This window comes from Neofelis nebulosa, chromosome 3 (genome assembly GCF_028018385.1).
Source record: "Neofelis nebulosa isolate mNeoNeb1 chromosome 3, mNeoNeb1.pri, whole genome shotgun sequence".
Classification (NCBI taxonomy): Eukaryota; Metazoa; Chordata; class Mammalia; order Carnivora; family Felidae; genus Neofelis; species Neofelis nebulosa.
The window spans coordinates 34559993-34579640 of NC_080784.1; the positions used below are offsets into that span (position 1 = coordinate 34559993).

Consider the following 19648-nt stretch of genomic DNA (forward strand, 5'->3'; position numbering starts at 1 on the left):
AGAGAGAGGGAGACACAGAATCTGAAACAGGCTTCAGGCTCTGAGCTGTCAGCACAGAGCCCGACGCGGGGCTCGAACTCACGGACCGCGAGATCGTGACCTGAGCGAAGTCGGACGCTTAACCGACTGAGCCACCCAGGGGCCCCAGCATCAATGGAATTTTGAGGAATGTTTGGAGTAACTGTTAAAAAGCATTTGAATACAGAAACCTCAGGAAGAAGTCGAATCTCACGTGACTGACCTCAAGTCATTTCACTGTGAACATTAAAAGATGTTGTGACCTTCATCTCATCTCCACATCTCCCCGTCTCATCTCCACACTGTGATGCCTGGTTACCTATGGCAACACTGTTAGAGGACTGTAGGAAAAAATAGTCTAAATACGTGAGGCTTTAACACCTAACGCAAACCTACACGGAAGGTTGAAAATACTCATGCTTGAAAATCCCCACAAAGCGGCGCCACACAGTGGCTCAGTCGGTTAAGCATCTACTCCTGGTTTCGGTTCAGGTCATGATGTCCTGGTTCATGAGTTCAAGCCCCGCGTCCAGTTCTGTGCTGACAGTGCAGAACCTGCTTGGGATTCTCTCTCTCCCTCTTTCTCTGCCCCTCCCTTGCTTGTGTGCTCTCTCTCTCTCTCTCAAAATTAATAAATAAACTTAAAAAAAATGACCACACAGAAAAGTCTCAAACATTTGTGGTTTTATTCATTGACAGTAAGGTGTCTATTCCATCAATAGATGAATAAAACATTCTTTGATGGTAAATCAAAATGTGAGCATGAAGCCTTCTCAAAATTAGCATTACATGTGATGGTGAGAAAGGATAACACGTGATAAAATGAAATATATTTCTATGTAATTGCTCTTGACATGATATAGACAAATACCACACTTCTAAGAACAAGATAAGTAGAATACTGAAGGGTAATAAAATGACACGTGAATTCTGTTCTCCCTTCTTCTGCCAAAGCTTCTCTCATCAAGTGGACTTGCTTTGCCATGGGTTATACAAGCAAAATGAGATTGGGGTAAAAATGTCAGTCACTTGTAGAGTTCACAGTTCTCAATTGAGCCTGTATAATTCAGCGGCACCTTGAGGCGTTTTGGTCAAAGGCTAATTTCTTTTGTTCCCCAAAGAGCAGAGTTAGCCTCACCATCCTTAAAAATACATTAAAGATCAGGCTTTAGAAAACAGGCAATTTCTCTGAATTCCTGTATTTACCTGTTGGCTAGGCTGATAAAAATAGAAGAAGTACAATTCCAAATGGAAAGCAAAATATATCTAAATGCAACAGTGAAAATACACAAGATTTCTGGTGAGTTTAGATCTCTTGATTCTTGTCCCAGCAAGTAGCATCTCAATGAAGGAGATTTTTTGATTCACTGTCTGATTAAAAGAAAAAAAAAATTTGGAAGTCATGGTTATTATAAATTATAAAATATTATGTAATTGATAATTAACATTTATAAAATGTACGTAATACTAACGACCCTCCTGAGTGAGAACAGCATTAGGTCCATTTCACAGGTGAGAAAACAAATTAAGTAACTAGGTTTGAAGTCCCACAGCTAGTTTGGGGCCGAACTAAGAAAAATGGTTTCCTGACTCCAAACCCAATTTCCTTTCCATGATAATAGATTGTCAATCTTCCCAGTAATGGAACATGCCCACCTAGCATCCCAAGTCCCTGAGGAGTTGAATGGATATCTTCTGAGATGCTAAGCTTTTGGTCTCTGTGACAGATTAAGAAGCTGGGCATGATTTCCAGAACTCCCTGCCGAGGGGATCACATGTTAGGTTGAGCAGGCCTTGTTAAATGAGGCTTGCTGAAGAAATGAGTATTGTTCCTGATCTTAGAACCTCGCTGGTTTTTTTCTTAAGGAAGTGATAGTTGATGGTGTCTGAGTTGATTATTCCCTTTATAATCTCTCCACAGGTTTAACTCCAGAAAAGACTCAGGGAAGGGGGTGGGCAGGATTACTATTTTCCATGCATTTTATCCTGAGTTTTTCCCCATTTATGATTTTTTCGTTGTTCAGGGACTATTTTTCACTGAAACAAATACCATATTCAGTCGGACCAGTTGGGTTCCCTAACCCAACTCATGTAGGGTTCTATAAAACACAAAAATAATACATGGATTATAGCTTATTGAGACACCTTAAAAGAAATATCACCAAATGGTGTAGTATGTTCTTAAATATTACTAATTTTCTGACTACCTTGTAAATTACAACTATCAGCTCTTTACCAAGAATAAAAGAGGCTTCTTAAAAATGAACTTTTCTTACTCTCATCTTAGTTTGTATTAAACTCATCACTACCTAAGAGAAATTCATAGTTTTTAGCATAGACTGAAGCAGTCTTAAACTCCCAGATGACCACATAGCCACTCTTCTCATTAGCATATTAGTAGACACGAAACCCTAAGTTGTTTTTGTTCAGTATGGTGGGGTTTTTTTTCTCTTTCTGAAATGGAGTCATTTGAAAAATGTGCAGTAAAAAAATAAATAAATAAATAACATTTTAACAAATGAATTAAACGAAGATATAAAGTGAGTTGTGTTTTCTTGTGTTATAGAACTTAGTGGCCCATCTTTCTCAACTCTGAAATAAAAATGAGAACATATTTGGGAACAAAGAATGAAAAAAAGGGTCTTACATGATATGGTTCAGAGTGGCTCCTCTACAGTCAGCTTCAGATTTTAATTTACAGGTCATGGCCTCACAGCAAGGATTGGAGCATTTCTTTAAAGCACACAGACAGGGAAAGTTGGTTCAGCATTTCTTCCTACACACTAGGTTCATACAATTTTTAGCACAAGATGGCAAAGAAATTTCACTTTTTAAACTAAATTACTCTGCTCTACAAATTACGGAGGAGATGACCAAGGAAATGTCAGAGTAGAAAAACATGTTAAGTCCAATGAAAACCACTTCTTAAAAGGACAAAAAGAGAATTATCCAAGAATTACCACAAATAAATTTGGTCTAGCTGGTATTACGTGTAAGTTAATTTAAAACTTCACGGGAGAATACTTCTCTACTACTCAAACTATTTGAAGGTAGGGGAAAAAATGTTAATTGTCAAGTTATTTTACTAAGCCTCCATAATTCTGGTAATGAGAGTTGGTAATGAATACTCACACACACACACGTACACACACACGTATGCACACCCAATTCTCATTTAGGAAATAGAAGTACAAAAGCTTGAATAAAATATTAGTAAAACACCAGTTTATTAATATAATAACTCTCCATTACAACGATACAGGGTGTTTTTTTTTTTCACCAAAAGTACAAGGGTGCCTCAACTATACAGAATAAAGTAATATAATCCATCATATTAAGAGGCTGAGGGTAGAAAAAAACTAATATTATTGTGATAGATGGCAAAGATTAGAAAATAAAGATAATTTAGAAAGAAAGAAAATCTATCTGATAAATAGCAAAAGTATATCCAATAAAATCAACAGTAAGACATGGATTATTGATAGTCTATATTTTTATGGAAATTCTGACATGCTACGAAAGAAAAGATATGAAAATGTAACAATAATTGGAAAGTATAAATCACATTTTCATCTCTTGTATGTAATAAAATATTTGACCTGGTAAAAAATAAAGAATCGACTCTAAAAACATTGGATGAGTCACTAAGATAGCTCTTTAAGATAATAAAAGAACATTAAAAAAGTAATAAATCACCTAATATAAAAAAGTGAACATCACACGTACTAATAGGAAAAAGAAAAATAGAAAATACTTCAGAATAAGCTTTCATAATAAAGAGCTACAAGAACTTTATATTTAACTGTCCTGAGAAACTCAAAACGCAACCAGTTTAAACATAATACTGTGGAAGTGGCAGCGGCCTTCGGAGTGAAATACGAATTTCATGCATTTCAATCAGAATCCCAATTCTGTTTGGGGGAAAACTGACAAAATACCAAGAATTACATGCAAGAATGAACACTGAGGAAGGACTACACAAACCCCACCCCCCAAAATCAACACATTTGAGGCACCTGGGTGGCTCCGTTAGTTAAGTGTCCAACTCTTGGTTTCAGCTCAGGTCATAATCTCACAGTTGGTGAGTTCGAGCCTGCATCGGTCTCTGTGCTGACAGCATGGAACCTGCTTGGGATTCTCTCTCTCTCTCTCCCTCTCTCTCCCTTTCTCTCTGCCTCCCCCAGTTGTGCTCTCTGAGTCTCTCTCTGTCTCAAAATAAATAAATAAACTAAAAAGAAAAAGTAAACACACTCGCCACTGAAGGTATTAAAATGCATTGCATAGTCACAGTCATTAAAATAACATGATGCTGTGATAATATTTAGACCGATGGATACTATGGTTATTTTTAAGATCTAGAAAAAGGATTAAATATGTAGATCAAAACAGTGAAATAGCATATTAGATCATAGAAAATAGGACTATTCACTAAAAAATACTATATAAAGGTTATATACTACTTTTTGGATAGGAAAACAGCTGTTGAAAATTCAGTTGTTCATAAGCTTGAACTTCCTAGTTTTATTCCACTCCTAAGGAAGAAAATCAACACAAAATGGAAACAATATAGGAGTTGGCTGATACACTTAAAGAATATTAGATCTTTCACATAATATAGACAGTGTTTTCTCTCTCTCTCTCATCTGTCTGTGTGCACTGACTATATGCCATGCACCTGCTGACATTAGAAGCACCTGAGACCGTAAATGATTTCAATTGTCTTTTTTTTATTTATTTATTTTTAATTTTTTTTTTAACGTTTATTTATTATTGAGAGACAGAGAGACACAGAGTGTGAGCAGGGGAGGGGCAGAGAGAGGAGGAGACACAGAATCCGAAGCAGGCTCCAGGCTCTGAGCTGTCAGCACAGAGCCTGATGTGGGGCTCGAACTCACAAACTGTGAGATCATGACCTGAGCCGAAGTCAGTCACCCCACCAACTGAGCCACCCAGGTGCCCCTGATTTCAATTGTCTTCTACCCAGGCAGGTTTACTGGAGTGTAAGCAAGGTGGGAATGAGATAAACTTAAAGCTAACTCATTATAAAGCACCAAATTATTTGTAAAATTTCATTTCTCATTATAATTAAAAGAATATTTATAATATCCTTTACAAATGATTGTTACACCATGAAATGTTCTAATGTAATTCAACAGCTTAAAATGTCTACATTAATAGCAGAGGCATAGGGCGATTATGAACGTGTTTATGAATGGAACGTGGGATTTAATGTGGGATAGCTGGCAAATAGTCTTTCAGAGACACTGATGCCCGACAGGGGTCAGATTTTTGTAAAGATTAGCAGAATTATAGTAATTATCTCAGACATTTTATATTAACAGCTAATTTTCTACAGGCTTATGCGATTTTCTCTCTCTCTTTTTTTTCCTTCTCTGTTTCATTTACTGCTTGGTTTATACACTGGCTTGTTGAGTGAAGGCCAGCTCTCTCTATGGAAAGAAATTACGTCTAGATCTGTAATTGGTTTTGCTTAACAAATGATCAACTGTGACTTGAGGTGATTTAAGGATTTCTGACTAATATATCTAGGAAAGATTATAAATGACATGTTATAGTTAATGATTTACTTCTTTACATTGAGCTTTATATAATCATGTCATAAGTGCATCCTGGCTTTTGAAATGCCTTTCAAAATATGTCTAAAATCGGTATTAAAAACACAAGCACAGGGGCGCCTGGGTGGCTCAGTCGGTTAAGCATCCAACTTCGGCTCAGGTCATGATCTCACAGTCTGTGGGTTCGAGCCCCGCATCGGGCTCTGTGCTGACAGCTCAGAGCCTGGAGCCTGTTTCATATTCTGTGTCTCCCTCTCTCTCTCTGACCCACCCCTGTTCATGCTCTGTCTCTCTCTGTCTCAAAAATCAATAAACGTTAAAAAAAAATTTTTTTAAATAAAAAAAAAAAAACACAAGCACAAGCCCACTTTTTTACTGTGATGCCAAGCTTATCTTTAGAAAGTCTTTCCAAAAGAACATTTTTAAAGAAGGAAAAGAAAACAGCATAATTCTCATGTTGCAATAACTCTATAATAAATTTCAAACCGTGGATATATTCCTACCTTAGGAGGGCCACAATCACAATCTTCTCCTACTTCCAGAAGTTGGTTCCCACACACTGGCTTTGTTATTATATTTTTAGGAATTGGTGCTTGTAGCAGGCACTTTGGTTTTTGAGATAAAATGTATTTCTCAAAATGTGCACGGCAGGATGTACTGAAATCTTTTGGGAATTTTGAGCTGTAACCAGAAGAAAAGTCATGATATATAGTGAGAAACTGATTTGTCTAACTATATCCCCAGGTTCAATGGAAATTCCAAATTCAGTATTTGTTTAGGACAGTACTATGTTATACGTGAAGGGCAAAAGGGCGTAAATACTATGCTAGTTGGAAAATTGTTTTCCTAGACTGAGCTTGTAGAACTGGAAGAATTTAAATTCCTGTGTGGATTCCGTACTGTCCTAAATGGCAAGAGTGATTAATGAGCCAATTCTATGAACATATTTCTCTTCCTATTCATGACCACTTTTAAGAGCAAAGTATTTTTTTTTTCATTTTTCTATCCCAAGTCTTTGCAAATTTCCTGGCATTAGAAGGTAATTAATAACAACATAAAAATGGATGGAGTGATTAGTGATGGGGATATATAAGAACATTGTCATCATCTTACGGACTTACTTAGATGTCATCATCTTACTTAGATATTTTAAGAAAATATATTACTATTTAATAATAATAAGTAGGTACATCTTAATCCCCTTCATCTATGTTTCCCATCCCCCTCCCCTCCCCTCTCCGGCAACCACAGTTTGTTTTCTGTATTTATGAATATATTTCTGGTTTTGTCTGTTTGTTAGTTTATTCATTTATTAGTTTGTTCATTAGTTTTGATTTTTAAATTCCATTTATAAGTAAAATAATATGATATTTGTCTTTTTCTGTTTGATTTATTTCACTTAGTACAATACCCTCTAAATCCATCCATATTGACATGAATGGCAGGATTTCATTCTTCTTAATGTCTGAGTAATATTTCATTATATTGTGTATATATATATGTGTATATATATGTATATATATATGTATATATATCTGTTCACTTATTTTTTTTTTAATATTTTTTAACGTTTATTTATTTTTTAGACAGAGAGAGACAGAGCATGAACGGGGGAGGGTCAGAGAGAGAGAGGGAGACACAGAATCCGAAACAGGCTCCAGGCTCCGAGCTGTCAGCACAGAGCCTGACGCGGGGCTCGAACTCACGAACCGCGAGATCCTGACCTGAGCCGAAGCCGGACGCTTAACCGACTGAGCCACCCAGGCGCCCCATGCATTCACTTATTGATTGATATGTAGGTTGCTTCCATATTTTGGCCATTAAAAAGTCTTTTAAGTTAAAATAACATGGTTACCATACTCATAATCTCTAACTTGGCATATTTGGAAATCTGAAGTAATGAGCCCCGATAAGCTAGTAAAACCTGTGCATCAATAGGTTGGAGTGTGAATTAACGGGATTCACAGCCCTTAGTAAAAAAACAAAAAAAACCCCAAAAAACAAAAAAACAACAAAACAAACAAAAGCCCCCAAAACACAAGAATCCATTCACTATATAGACTGTATCTGAATTCTTTAAAATTTAAGAAATATTTAAATTGAAGAATTAAGAAATATATATATTTTTTTCTCAAGCGTGACAAAGTCTCACCTCAGATATTGATTCATCACACAACTCCCTGAGGGACATTTGGTGTAATATGGAACATCAGGCATACCAAGGACATGACCTAATTCATGCGACATCACTCCTACAAGAGACACACTATTCTTTTTCTTAGCCTAGAAAGAAGCAAAAAAAAAAAAAAAACAAAAAAACAAAAACCCAGAAACATCTATTACTTACGATATTTAGTTATTTCCTAGCTAAAAAAAAATAGTTGGACAGATGAAAAATAATGAGTCATTGAGCTCTTTTCCCTGCCATTGGCTATCATAAAATGTTGAACTGACATTTGAACTGGTTGGCTCCTGTGAATCCAACCATCTAGTCAGTGCTCAATAAATATTTGCTGAGCTAATGAGGAGTTCTTGGTAAACCATGATTAAATTGAAGTAATTACATTCTTCATAGGAAGTACAATACTATGTTTTCAAAGTTTCCAAGAACAATTGCCAGAATGGTCGGCATTGGTAATGCTTGGCCAAATGACACCAAAATGCACCTTGACTGACCTCTCTGGCCATTGATACTGAAGGTGATTAATTTGAAGTTGGCTCAGGCCACAGAGGGCATCTTGGTTCCCTTTCTGTTCCAATTTCCTGTTTTTATTCCCTAATACCAACTAAAGAATGCATACTTCTGGGAGGGCCAGTCTAAGGAAATATTCTATTTTATAATCTAAGGGAGCTTCAGTGTAACGATCTACCAGTAGGTTAATTTCTACTTTTATTTACTGACTCAGCAAATGTTCGTTGTGCTAACTCTGTAGAAGGCATTATTCTGGCCTATCATAGAGGACACAGAACCACAGGGAGCCTTACTATGAGTTTACCAACCTCAATAACAGCAACTGAAGATGGGGAGCACAAGGAATTCGTGGCTGCCATTCCTACACGTCGGTTGGTGAAGTCAATTCCACTGTGTGAAAGTTACAGGCATATTGTCACAACGTAAGTCTTTGGAACCATTAGCTTTTGTCAGTTATGCTCTAGATTTCCTGTTTCTCTACCCTTTTCATATTCAGTAGGCCCCAGAAAGTCTTCTGCTATTCCACAGCATTGTAACGATCACAGATGGTTATCCCACATCCAGGAGTCCATTTTAGTGACCTGACATGGGTCTCCACATTCTTACAGGTGCATTCCTAATGGTAGAACTTCAGGTTCCCCGACAACGGCTTGGGGAGATAGAATTGAACAGAAATCTCTACCAACAGCCGTTTGGGATAACTATCCACCCTGCCTACCTACGCCTTGCCCTGGCCAGCACGTGCTCACCTGAGTAGCTGTGCATGATCGTGTATCTTCATTTTCTCCAGGTTGGAACGATGCCAATTCAGAAAGTTGTTAAAGGTGGCACCTGTGTTGGGTACCACCTTTATCTTATCAGCGTCAGACCAGATTTCCATACCCACCAAAGCCACTTGAACATCTATTGTTTTATAGATCTGTGGGAAGAGCATCTTTTTTTCATGAAAATGTTTACGGTTTCTTTATTATCTTAGATCTTGTGCTGATCACCACTGATGGATAAGTGTATCCTATTTTGAAAATAGAAATCCTAGAAGTTGCCTTTGCTACAGTGTACGTGATTTTACCTTGTGGATCCTTGCCTGCTGAGTTTCCCAAAACTGCTGATGGCAAGCCACTGTGACCCTCCCAACTCCTTCTTTGGCGAAAACTCCTTCTGTGGTGAGTCCCCAGGCTTCTATGTGGAAATACATGTTTACAGGGCAAATATCTTACCACATTGAGTAGGTTCATCACATCGAACAAAAAGCTTCTTATCAAAGTTAGATTCCCCTTATATATGTTGTACTGTAAAATACAAAATGCGAACACGATTAAAAAATAAAGTTGATGTGGCACAGAATTTAACATTTTAAGAAAAATTACAAATTTCAACATAAGTAAACGTGTATTCATTCATGTCTGACTTATATAACACTCTGTGTTTCAACAAATTCTTTCTAAATGTAAGAATTCTTTAGTGTTCAGTGGTTTTCCTTTGTAAGGATGAAGAAATCAAATGAACAATGTCAATGTTTCCAACCAATTCAACAACATTAAAATTTGATTATAAAGCAGTATTGGCTAAGCCAGAATCACAGATTCTAGTACTTGTATAAATCTAAATATAATTTGTAAAATATATATATAGTTTTGTATCTGCTTTATGTTTACATAACGGAGTGAGAATTTAAAAAATATTTTAATAACCTATTCTTTAAATTTTTCATGATTATGGTTGATTTCTTGGAGCTATCTGGTATTGAGTATGCTTCCAATATCTGAATATACTGGCAGCAGGTGGATATTAAAGGGGGTGGGTAAGTGACAACCATTGCCCACAAGGCAGGTGGAAAAGACAGGACATTCAGGTGGGCAGGGCCTGAGTTTTCAGCTAGAATAGCTTATGGCTTGTGTTCACTCGATAAGAAATCTTAACAGTTGACCTAACTGCCCCAGAAGCACCCATATTTTATACTCACAAAGGCATTATCCAGCACCAAAAAGAGATCAATGTATTTCTCAGCCTGAAGAAAGTCTTCTTGCTTTGCAAAGAGTAAAATACCATCATTAATAACCATCTTTATCCTAAAGACTGGAAAAACTTACAATATTTTTTTTTTTTTGGCCAGGGGGAAATTCCATCAAAGAATAAGTAAGTGAATTACTGCCTTTACCTATAGCGGTAACTGTTGAAGACAATGGTATATCATACGTCATTGCTGAGACAGTGGAAGAAATGATGACATAGGAAAGCTACACTTACCTCCGGGCTATTGAGTGACCTAGAGGTTCGAATATGGCCTTGTTTCCTGCCAACACTTCTTACACCACAGGTGTGATTAGCCAGGTCAAGCTCTTCCTGGTTATATGTGATGACAGCATGTTCTTCTTGGTCTGTACTTTTCAGAGGCTTTATCATGTATCTTTGGTCATGATACACGAAGTATCCTCTGTGAAACACAGAGAATCGTATTTCAAGATTCTCTGCCACACAAAGTCACAAAACTGACCAGAATGGAGTATACCTCTCCCTAAATCCTAAGCTCACGCACACAGTTTTCATTCATAGGCCTTCTAGCTAACTTTTGCTAATTTAAATTATAATCCATACTTGTCAATCGTCAAATGAGGGTTATATTATTTACTAGAAAATTCTAAACAAGAATTGCTCAGATGAAGCTGTCCCAAAGGATTTGACATTCAGAGCATAAGCTCAGGGAATGTTTGTCCATAGTTCATTTATCCACTTAACAAATATTTCTTGAAAGCTTCTAGGAATATAATGGAAGATGGAGTAAAAGAGTATTGAGACACTAAGAACCCCAGAGAAGAGAAAAAATGATGAGCAAATCAGCCAGAGGAACAGGTTGGAACGAGTAGTAACTTAGAGAAGTTTTCTTTTTTGGTAAGAAAATCAATTCAGAAACATAAAGTGAATTCATATGATGGAATGTGACAAATACAACATAGATAGTCATCAAACATTACATCTATGAATGTAGATGTCATATGGGAAGAGGCTTGCGATATGGGTGATACGTGATATGGGTGATATGTGAGATGGGTGATACGTGAGATGGGTGATACGTGATATGGGTGATACGTGATATGGGTGATATGTGATATTTTGTGATATGGGAATAGGCTTGTGACATCACATGATGAAAATATACGTCTATATGCACAAAGGCTGCAAGCATGACACATAGTTAATGATAGTGTCACTTATAAGCACAATTTTGCAGTGGTTATTATTTTTTTTGTTGGTGCTTTTTCTTCTCAAATGTTTCCAAACTGGCAAGAATTATCTTTGCAAACAGAAATATCACACACACAAGTGCACGTGCGCACACATACACTCTCAAACTTACGTTCGGCATAATTTTTAACCGATCATAAAATGATTGCAAGAGTGATACCTGACTCTTCATTTTAATGGCGTTTTACCCCTGCAGGAGATTTTACCAAGATAGGAAGACATGATGTCCAGGAAGACTCAGTTCTGTGCCATTAGAATGGTGCTTGCTGTTTAATATTTTTGCAAATGGCTCTCACCTCAACCCATCACAAGTACTAATGCTGGCAACAGAATCCTTTTCATTGAGGATGTGTCCTTTATAGTAGCAATGCTCCTAAAGTTGGAAACGAGAAATATACACATTTTTTAAACTGTAAGAATAAATGTATCACAGTTGGGGTGAAAGCTGTTATTTTGAATATGTAGGAAAATTCTTCACCTAGTGGCAGTGGCCAGACCAGTTCCCAGACACAAAAACAGTGAGAACTTCAGAGATTTTAGGAACTGCTTCACTACTCACCCTGGAAACTCCATCTTTGACGGCGATGTTCTCTTTCTGGCGCTCATGGCACAAAAGAAAAGTCCAGGGAGTATGAACCTAAGTGGGCTCATGGTGAACTTGGACACTGCATCTTGGACATTGGCGAGTCTCCCTGGGATCGACGATGCTCCCAGAGAGCTCTCGAGTTTGAGGACCAACTTTTGAGAATTTGGCTTCCCTGTGCTGAGTCCCTAAGACACTGTGTGTCACATGTGTATAAAATGAGGTACCCATTTTTCTAGATCCCAGGCTCCTCAAGAAGCCACACTACCACTCCTGAGCCCCTCATATTAGCTGGTCCAACCCCTCATTTTAATTTGTGTGCTAGTGGAATCCCTTTACCAGCATTAAAACCACAGAGAATCTGTCTACAACTAGAAATTCAGTCATGGTTCATTCTCCATATGAGCAAAGTAGGGGGTCCCTTATGTAAAACGATCCAAAAAAGCCATTGAAGAAACTCTTGGTCAAAATAAACTGGTCTCAGGGTCTGAAATCCCATCTATGTTTTTCTTGCATTTGGAAGAAACTTTGTCATCATAAACATTTTCTTGTAGAGGATTTGGAAAAAGTACCAAATTAATATGCCATCAGCCATTCACATTTGAGCCTGAATTAATTTAAATATTAGCAAAAATCAAGATATCCTTGAAATGAGAGTTTTGATGTGAGAAGGGAACAAAGAGCCATTTTATTACAGAAGTTTTGTCTTTTTATAGAGACGTGTTTTGGGTGCCCAAGGAGAGCAGCTTTGAGAAACTCATTTAACTTCTTAATACTCCATGATTGAGTCTTTCTGTGTTCTCTTCCTGCCCTTTCCTTGGCATTGATTTTGTATGTTTGACCTCTAGGCCTTGGCATTATCTATAGCATGATGGTTTAACCAGGTGTTATATGAATTAAATAATTGATGTCCCATTACTGACCTCAGGATGTATGCATAGATTGTTCAAAAATAATAAATGGCTACATGACTTTTCAGGAAGCTACTGGGGAAGATATTTCTAACTTTTTGATAAGATGGTCTAAGGGAAAGTGGACTGGTAGTTGCTTCTACAAATATAATACTTGGAAGCCTCCTACTGTATCCTTACCTTTTTATTATTTTTTTAATTTTTTTTTTTAACATTTATTTATTTTTGAGACAGAGGGAGACAGAGCATGAACGGGGGAGGCACAGAGAGAGAGGGAGACACAGAATCGGAAGCAGGCTCCAGGCTCTGAGCCATCAGCCCAGAGCCCGACGCGGGGCTCGAACTCACGGACCGCGAGATCGTGACCTGAGCCGAAGTCGGACGCTTCACCGACTGAGCCACCCAGGCGCCCCATCCTTACCTTTTTAAAAAGCTGACTATGATTTTTTCATTTGTTCTCTCATTGGTCATAGATGAGCACCTTTGTTCCTAGTCCTTCGATTTCTTTTTTATTTGCCCTTGCATCTATGCATCGTACAACATAAGTAGTAGATCCCAGAAAAAGTCCCAGAAAGCATTCAGAACCTACCAGGTTCTGAGGGCTTGTAGTGATTTTCTCCCCTCCGGGTGAGTAATACGTTTCGGTGTAGTCTGGCCCCAAGAGATGTCTGCAAAGTTCAAAAAGTTGCACGATACACGTAAGGTGGTAATAAGGGCTAATGTTCCTGAAATGCACTGCAGCGCAAAAAGAATGATTATGTCTATGATGAGAAAGAACACTGTGACCCACTGATTCTTTTCTAACATTGGAACTCTGCTGCCGAAGCCAATCAAAGCCTTAGTTATACCCACTAGATCCAAGGGAAGAAATACCCCCAGACACTTTTCAGCTGCAAATTCTCTATCCTCCAGTGGGCTATTTTTAGATTCTTCACAGCAAAGACACAGTCGCCACAGGGTCTCTGAAGGGTGTCGGGTCACAAATATGCATCAAAGACCATTGTGTTCAGGGAGAGGTTTACTGACAGATGTAGAACTGGGTGGAGCCCCATCCCCGGGGATCTAGCTCAAGGCTGTGTGTCCTGAATGACTCCTCCATATGTTCTTTTTTTTAGAGAGAGAAGGAGCGCCAGAGGCGGAGAGGGGCAGAGGAAGAGAGACAGAAAATCTCAAGGCAGGCTTCACGCTCAGCGCATAGCCCGAGGCGAGGCTTGATCCCATGACGCTGGGATCATGGCCTGAGCTGAAATCAAGAATGGACACTCAACTGACTGAGCCACCTAGACGCCCCACATATGTTCTTATAAAAGTAATGGGAGGTCACGTCAAAGATTTGAGTTTATCTGGGTCGAAAAGATTTTCAGTAAATCAGGGGAAGTATGAAGGAAGAAAGGCATTATCTGTGTTCTTCCCTTTCTTTATACTTTGCATGTAATTTCCTCAGGAAGCATCAACCTTCTTAGATAACATTAGCACAGTCTAATAACATCTAAAACCCAATATACGTCATGGCTGCTATCTCAAATCACACAAAATAGAGTCTCAAGAAGGTGTATTTTTCCACATTCTCTTAATATAATCTATTGGTTAGACTCAGGAAGTACAACTTACTTGCTCTTTTGTAGGTGAAGAACAACTTCTTCTCCATTTAATGTAATCTGATACTGAAGTTCAGGTTCATATCTGTCCTAAAAATATTTAATAATAAAATGATATCAATTTATATTTCTGATATCAATTATGTGTCTGATATAAAAATGATATCAATTTATATTATATTATAATAAATGATACATGTAGTATCCATAGAAGAATAATTACAAATGCATATAGGATAAAATAATTCTTTTATCTATACAAAATATATAAAACAAAACATAAATTGTACATTAAGATGGATTAACAAAAAGTCCAATAATGCAGTAATACTGATAAGTAATACAGTTATTCAACATAGGCAATAATATTCAATATTATTATTATTCAATAATATTCAATAATATTCACAGGTTAAACTAGTTCTAAGATGTAAGGTAAGGATTTATTATTTGCCTTACCCTACACTATACTGTCCTATGTAGCCTAATTGATCACTAATGGTATAATAATAAGGTAATATTTTTATTATTTTAAAATTTTTTTTACATTTATTTCATTTTCTGAGAGACAGAGAGAGACAGAGCACGAGCAGGGGAGGTGCAGAGAGAGAGGGAGGCACAGAATCAGAAGCAAGCTCCAGGCTCTGAGCTGTCAGCACAGAGCCTGACGCGGGGCCGGAACTCATGAACCATGAGCCCAAGTCGGTCGCATAACCAACTGAGCCACCCAGGAGCCCCTATTTTTATTTTAAAACCAAACCAAATATACTAAAGAAAACCAAGTAAAAACCTACTAAGAATTAAATAAAGTAAAAAACATTTTAAAAGTAAAAGTTACAAATATTTGCAACAATGTAATAGTCGGAGAGTCAATGTCTTTAACCAATTAAAAAAAATTTTTTTAGTTAATTAATTTATTTTTAAGAGAGAAAGAGAGTAAGAGAGAGAATGAGTGGGGGAGGGTCAGAGAGAGAGAGAGGGAGAGAGAGAATCCCAAGCAGGCTCTGCACTGCCCTCATGGAGCCCCATACAGGGCTGGAACTCATGAACTGTGAGATCATAACCTGAGCCAAAACCAAGAGTCTGATGCTTAACCGACTGAGGCACCCAGGCGCCCATCTTTAATAAATTTTGTAAATCGTGCTACTTAATGGGATAATGTTGAGTTCTCCATTACAGACAAGATGACCGTGGAAAAGGCAATTCAGTGGGACAGGAGGTGAGGGTAGGGGGAATACATAGGTTTGGTGAACTTGGTAAGAAACACCTTCTAGAAATGACTGCCTTCCTATGCTCTCCCCCTATCCTCCAAATTTGGAGAGATGTCCAAGCAGCTTTGTTCTTTCTGAGCAAGTGAAACAGTTAACTCCCTTCTTACGGCTTAATTGTAAAAGCATTCTGAGAAATGCTGCATTCTTTCCTGGACAAAGGGGACCTGTGGATATGGGCTTCAAAAGTCAACTATTAGACATCGCTTCCATGGGTGAAGAGGTTCTTAACTGGTTCTTTGTAAAATCCCATAGTCATTCACACTGCTTACCTCTTTGCCATTCTCTGTCTGGTTGTTTTGTATCTCCCTTTTGTGTAAAATGTGTAGTTTTTTAGGGCGAACTACTTCATAGAGCTCTAATTCAGGTGTTTGCTTTATGGCCATTGCTAGAAAGAGAGAGAGGTAATATTGATATAACACATTTAAAGTCTTTGGTATTGTTTTGGTTTGGGTTGGTTGGTTTTGTTGAAATGGTATGGAAGACTGAATTCCCGTCCAGAAAGTAAACCTTAGGAGAAACAAGTTACGCCTTCCTCCTTCTCCTTATCACCTTGGATAACAAAGAATTTTTCTTTTGCTCTATCTACCTATTCTGGAAAGATATGGCAATGCGTTGGATGGTATCTCAATATGTGGGAGATTACGGAAGCCAGGAATCCTTCCCTGTAGTCCAGTTCCCTCCTCTTCTCTTCTCTAGTCTGGTTCAAAATTGAGGATTTTTCTCTCAGTGTTCTCAGAGATTTCTTTTTTCTTTCTATGTCTTTTTCTCTTTGTGGTGAAACCTCAGACTACCCCTTCCAAAAATCAAATTTTTATAAACAGACAATACTTCATTCTTAGGGAAGACCCTACTGACCGCTATTTTCTTTCAAAGCGTAACAATAAACCGTTATGTTCTTTGTCTCATCAGCATTTGCCCTCAAGACTCCAGATTTCATAGGGAGACAAAGTTTTTGTGATCCCTGCCGAAGTAACTTTAAAGCATCAGATAGCAAGTAGGAAAACCAGATAGCAAGTAGACTAAATGAACTTAGTGTCCTTCTTGATACACTTGGTTTAATATTACATAGATCATTTCCTAGAACTGATATTGGAGCCAAAAGATGTGGTCTTAAGTCCTAGCCAAATAACCTTGCAAAAGCTATTTTTCCTTCCAATCAGCTTACTTATTTAAAAGATGGAGGTCGGTGTAAACATTGAATGTTTTTTTTTTTTTTTTTATTAAATTTTTTTTCAACGTTTTTTATTTATTTTTTTTTGGGACAGAGAGAGACAGAGCATGAACGGGGGAGGGGCAGAGAGAGAGGGAGACACAGAATCGGAAACAGGCTCCAGGCTCCGAGCCATCAGCCCAGAGCCTGACGCGGGGCTCGAACTCACGGACCGCGAGATCGTGACCTGGCTGAAGTCGGACGCTTAACCAACTGAGCCACCCAGGCGCCCCTAAATGCTCCCATTTTCAAAGATGAATGTCTGTGCTTAAAGACAATTTCCCACTGACAGACAGCGTGGCCTTGGGAACTCCAAGCAGTTTTACACCTGGCTGATGTGAAGAACCGGAAGGAAACTTCTCGAGTAAAAAAATGTCTCCTAGCCAGTCCCCAAAGTTCTGCTATGATGCTATCTTACAAAGGATTCATCACATAGGAAAACAGGACATTTATAAATTTATTACTAGAGTTTTTTTTTTAACAATGGAGAATGTGAATCCAATTAATGTAAAGAGTTGTGGGATTTAGAACAGAATAAATTTTAATAGATTTTAGTCTTAACTCCATTAGTAAATTTTCAGTTGGCCAATTAATTTTTAATTTTGCTTAATGCTGCAATTATGTCTAATTTGATGCTAATTTTACTTAAGAGTTATCCATTCTAGCACAGTTTTTGGTCAAATTGTGTCTGGATACATGATTGTCTCCTTATGGGGTAGAAAATATCAATGTTATTCGAGATAACATTGGAGATAGTGAGGAAACTCTTCATTTCTGGTCTGGAAGTTAATTCTCTGGTGTCATTTAGGCTGTGTGCCTTAGAAAATAAAATTATAGATCCAGTAGCATTATTGACCAAGAGGTAAAGTTTGAGGTGCATCCTAATGAAGTTATTATACCAATCATAACACCTTGACTACGAGCGTGGAGTATATGTAGATTAAGTAAATATAGCAAAATGCAGTGAGCTTTAGGTCATGTGAGCATGTTATTTTCTCAAGAGTACTTTCAAATGCATTAAGCAATTTGACTTTTGTATAAAATGTCAGGACTTTGGTGCTTACCTTGAGTTGGAGTGATGAGCCAGAGGATAGAAAGTAGGACCAAAGGCATGTTGCCTACTGCAGGGTAGCCGAGAAGTCCCACACGGCCTGAAACTGTGGTCTCCCCAGCTGTCCAGCTTTATCTTCCCCTACTTCTCTTTACAAATTGAAAAAAAAAAAAAAAAAGCACAAAACCTCAAGTACTCTCTGTGAGATTGAGGAATGTTTCCTAATGGTGTTGGGAAATGGTGAAAAAATTGCAGTGACCAGATCATGAGAATGTTCCTCATTTAAGAGAGGTGTTTATATCTGTGGTTACAGCTTGTGAAGGAATTTCCATCTGGACAACTGCTTGGCTCTCATGCTCCTGTAGTGGTGGGAAAGAACCCACTGAGATTGGGATGCCTGTGCACGTATTTGCATATTCGCCACACGGAACCATCCCAATTGCCGCTCAGTATCCTTATAGAAATTGATCTACACGTTTAGAAAATATATTAGTGGTCCGTACATTTTTGAGAAATCAGCACAGAGAACACAGAATCTCTACAGCAAGCATGAGGCAAAGTCTTACGATCTCTGATCTTTTAGTCTCCTTGTCTGTGAAAATGGGTAATAACAATACCTACCCCAAGCTTCCTATAAAATTTGTAGGAGGCAACGCACACACACACGTGCATGCACACGTATACATGTAAGACTTTAAAGAAATGTGCAAATGTAAATTCCCTTGGCAGCGTTAGACTCAACCAAATTATACTGCACATGAAGTACACTCGAAGCATACTATGAGTTCTGCAGAAAAATTACCGTCGACTTCTGATTACAAAAATAATGCTTTTTCATGGTCACAAATATCAAGAGAATATTGAAGAAAAAAACCTGATCACCCAATGGCTCATTCTCAAGAAAGGACTTCTGCTAACCTTGTGGCATTTTTACCTCTTTTCTATGTACTGGTAAAAGAAAAGAAATAAAGGAAAATTAAAATTTATAACTGTTAGTTCTTATTGTAGTAAGAAAGGGCTCGGGGAACCTGTTATTTTTTTGCATAGCATGAAGCAGTTTTGCATTCATGTACGTCTCTGCGTGTATTTCTTTGAGTACCATTTCTAATGATTTCTTTCAGATACATTACTAGAAATAGTATTATGTAGTTAAAATAGGGAAATCGACGTGAGATTCTTTGTATCCATTGACCTGGTACTTCTCAGACAATTGTTGCCAAGGTCCATTTCCATTTATAGTTTTCCCAATCTAAAAAGCTATGCTTTTTAACTGCTGAGATTACTTTGCACCAATGGGTTTGAGAACTTGCTAGCTCCTGAATGCAAGTTTTGTAGAAACTTCTCCATGTCTATACTCTTTTATGTCCTCTTACATCCTTTTGAGCCATTTAAATATTCTCTGTAATTTTATGCACATTTTGCTGGTCCAGAAGGTCCACATTCTATATGCATCCTAGCGTGGTTGCCATTAAAATTTAACAGCCTTAATTAACAT

General features: G+C 37.7%; 1 protein-coding gene across 1 annotated transcript; it reads right to left on the bottom strand.

The window, feature by feature from the left end:
* Positions 1–685: 685 nt before the first annotated feature.
* Positions 686–18306, bottom strand: ADAMDEC1 (ADAM like decysin 1). Its single transcript, XM_058720288.1, has 14 exons — positions 18167–18306; positions 16162–16277; positions 14635–14711; positions 13613–13691; positions 11826–11902; positions 10534–10720; positions 10250–10312; positions 9504–9575; positions 9036–9205; positions 8595–8676; positions 7747–7877; positions 6098–6275; positions 2666–2751; positions 686–1389 (listed from the first exon to the last, which is right to left on the bottom strand). The coding sequence occupies exons 1-14, from the start codon at positions 18213–18215 to the stop codon at positions 1383–1385; spliced, it is 1374 nt and encodes a 457-aa protein (XP_058576271.1). The 5' UTR covers positions 18216–18306; the 3' UTR covers positions 686–1382.
* Positions 18307–19648: the final 1342 nt, after the last annotated feature.

Excerpts from the sequence above, each read along its gene's own strand:
- ADAMDEC1 (XM_058720288.1), bottom strand. The coding sequence starts at position 18,215 with ATGCCTTTGGTCCTACTTTCTATCCTCTGGCTCATCACTCCAACTCAA. Across the intron at positions 16,278-18,166 it reads GCTCATCACTCCAACTCAAG|CAATGGCCATAAAGCAAACA; the intron begins GTAAGCACCAAA and ends CTCTCTTTCTAG. Across the intron at positions 6,276-7,746 it reads GTGATGAATCAATATCTGAG|CTCAAAATTCCCAAAAGATT; the intron begins GTGAGACTTTGT and ends TTCTGGTTACAG.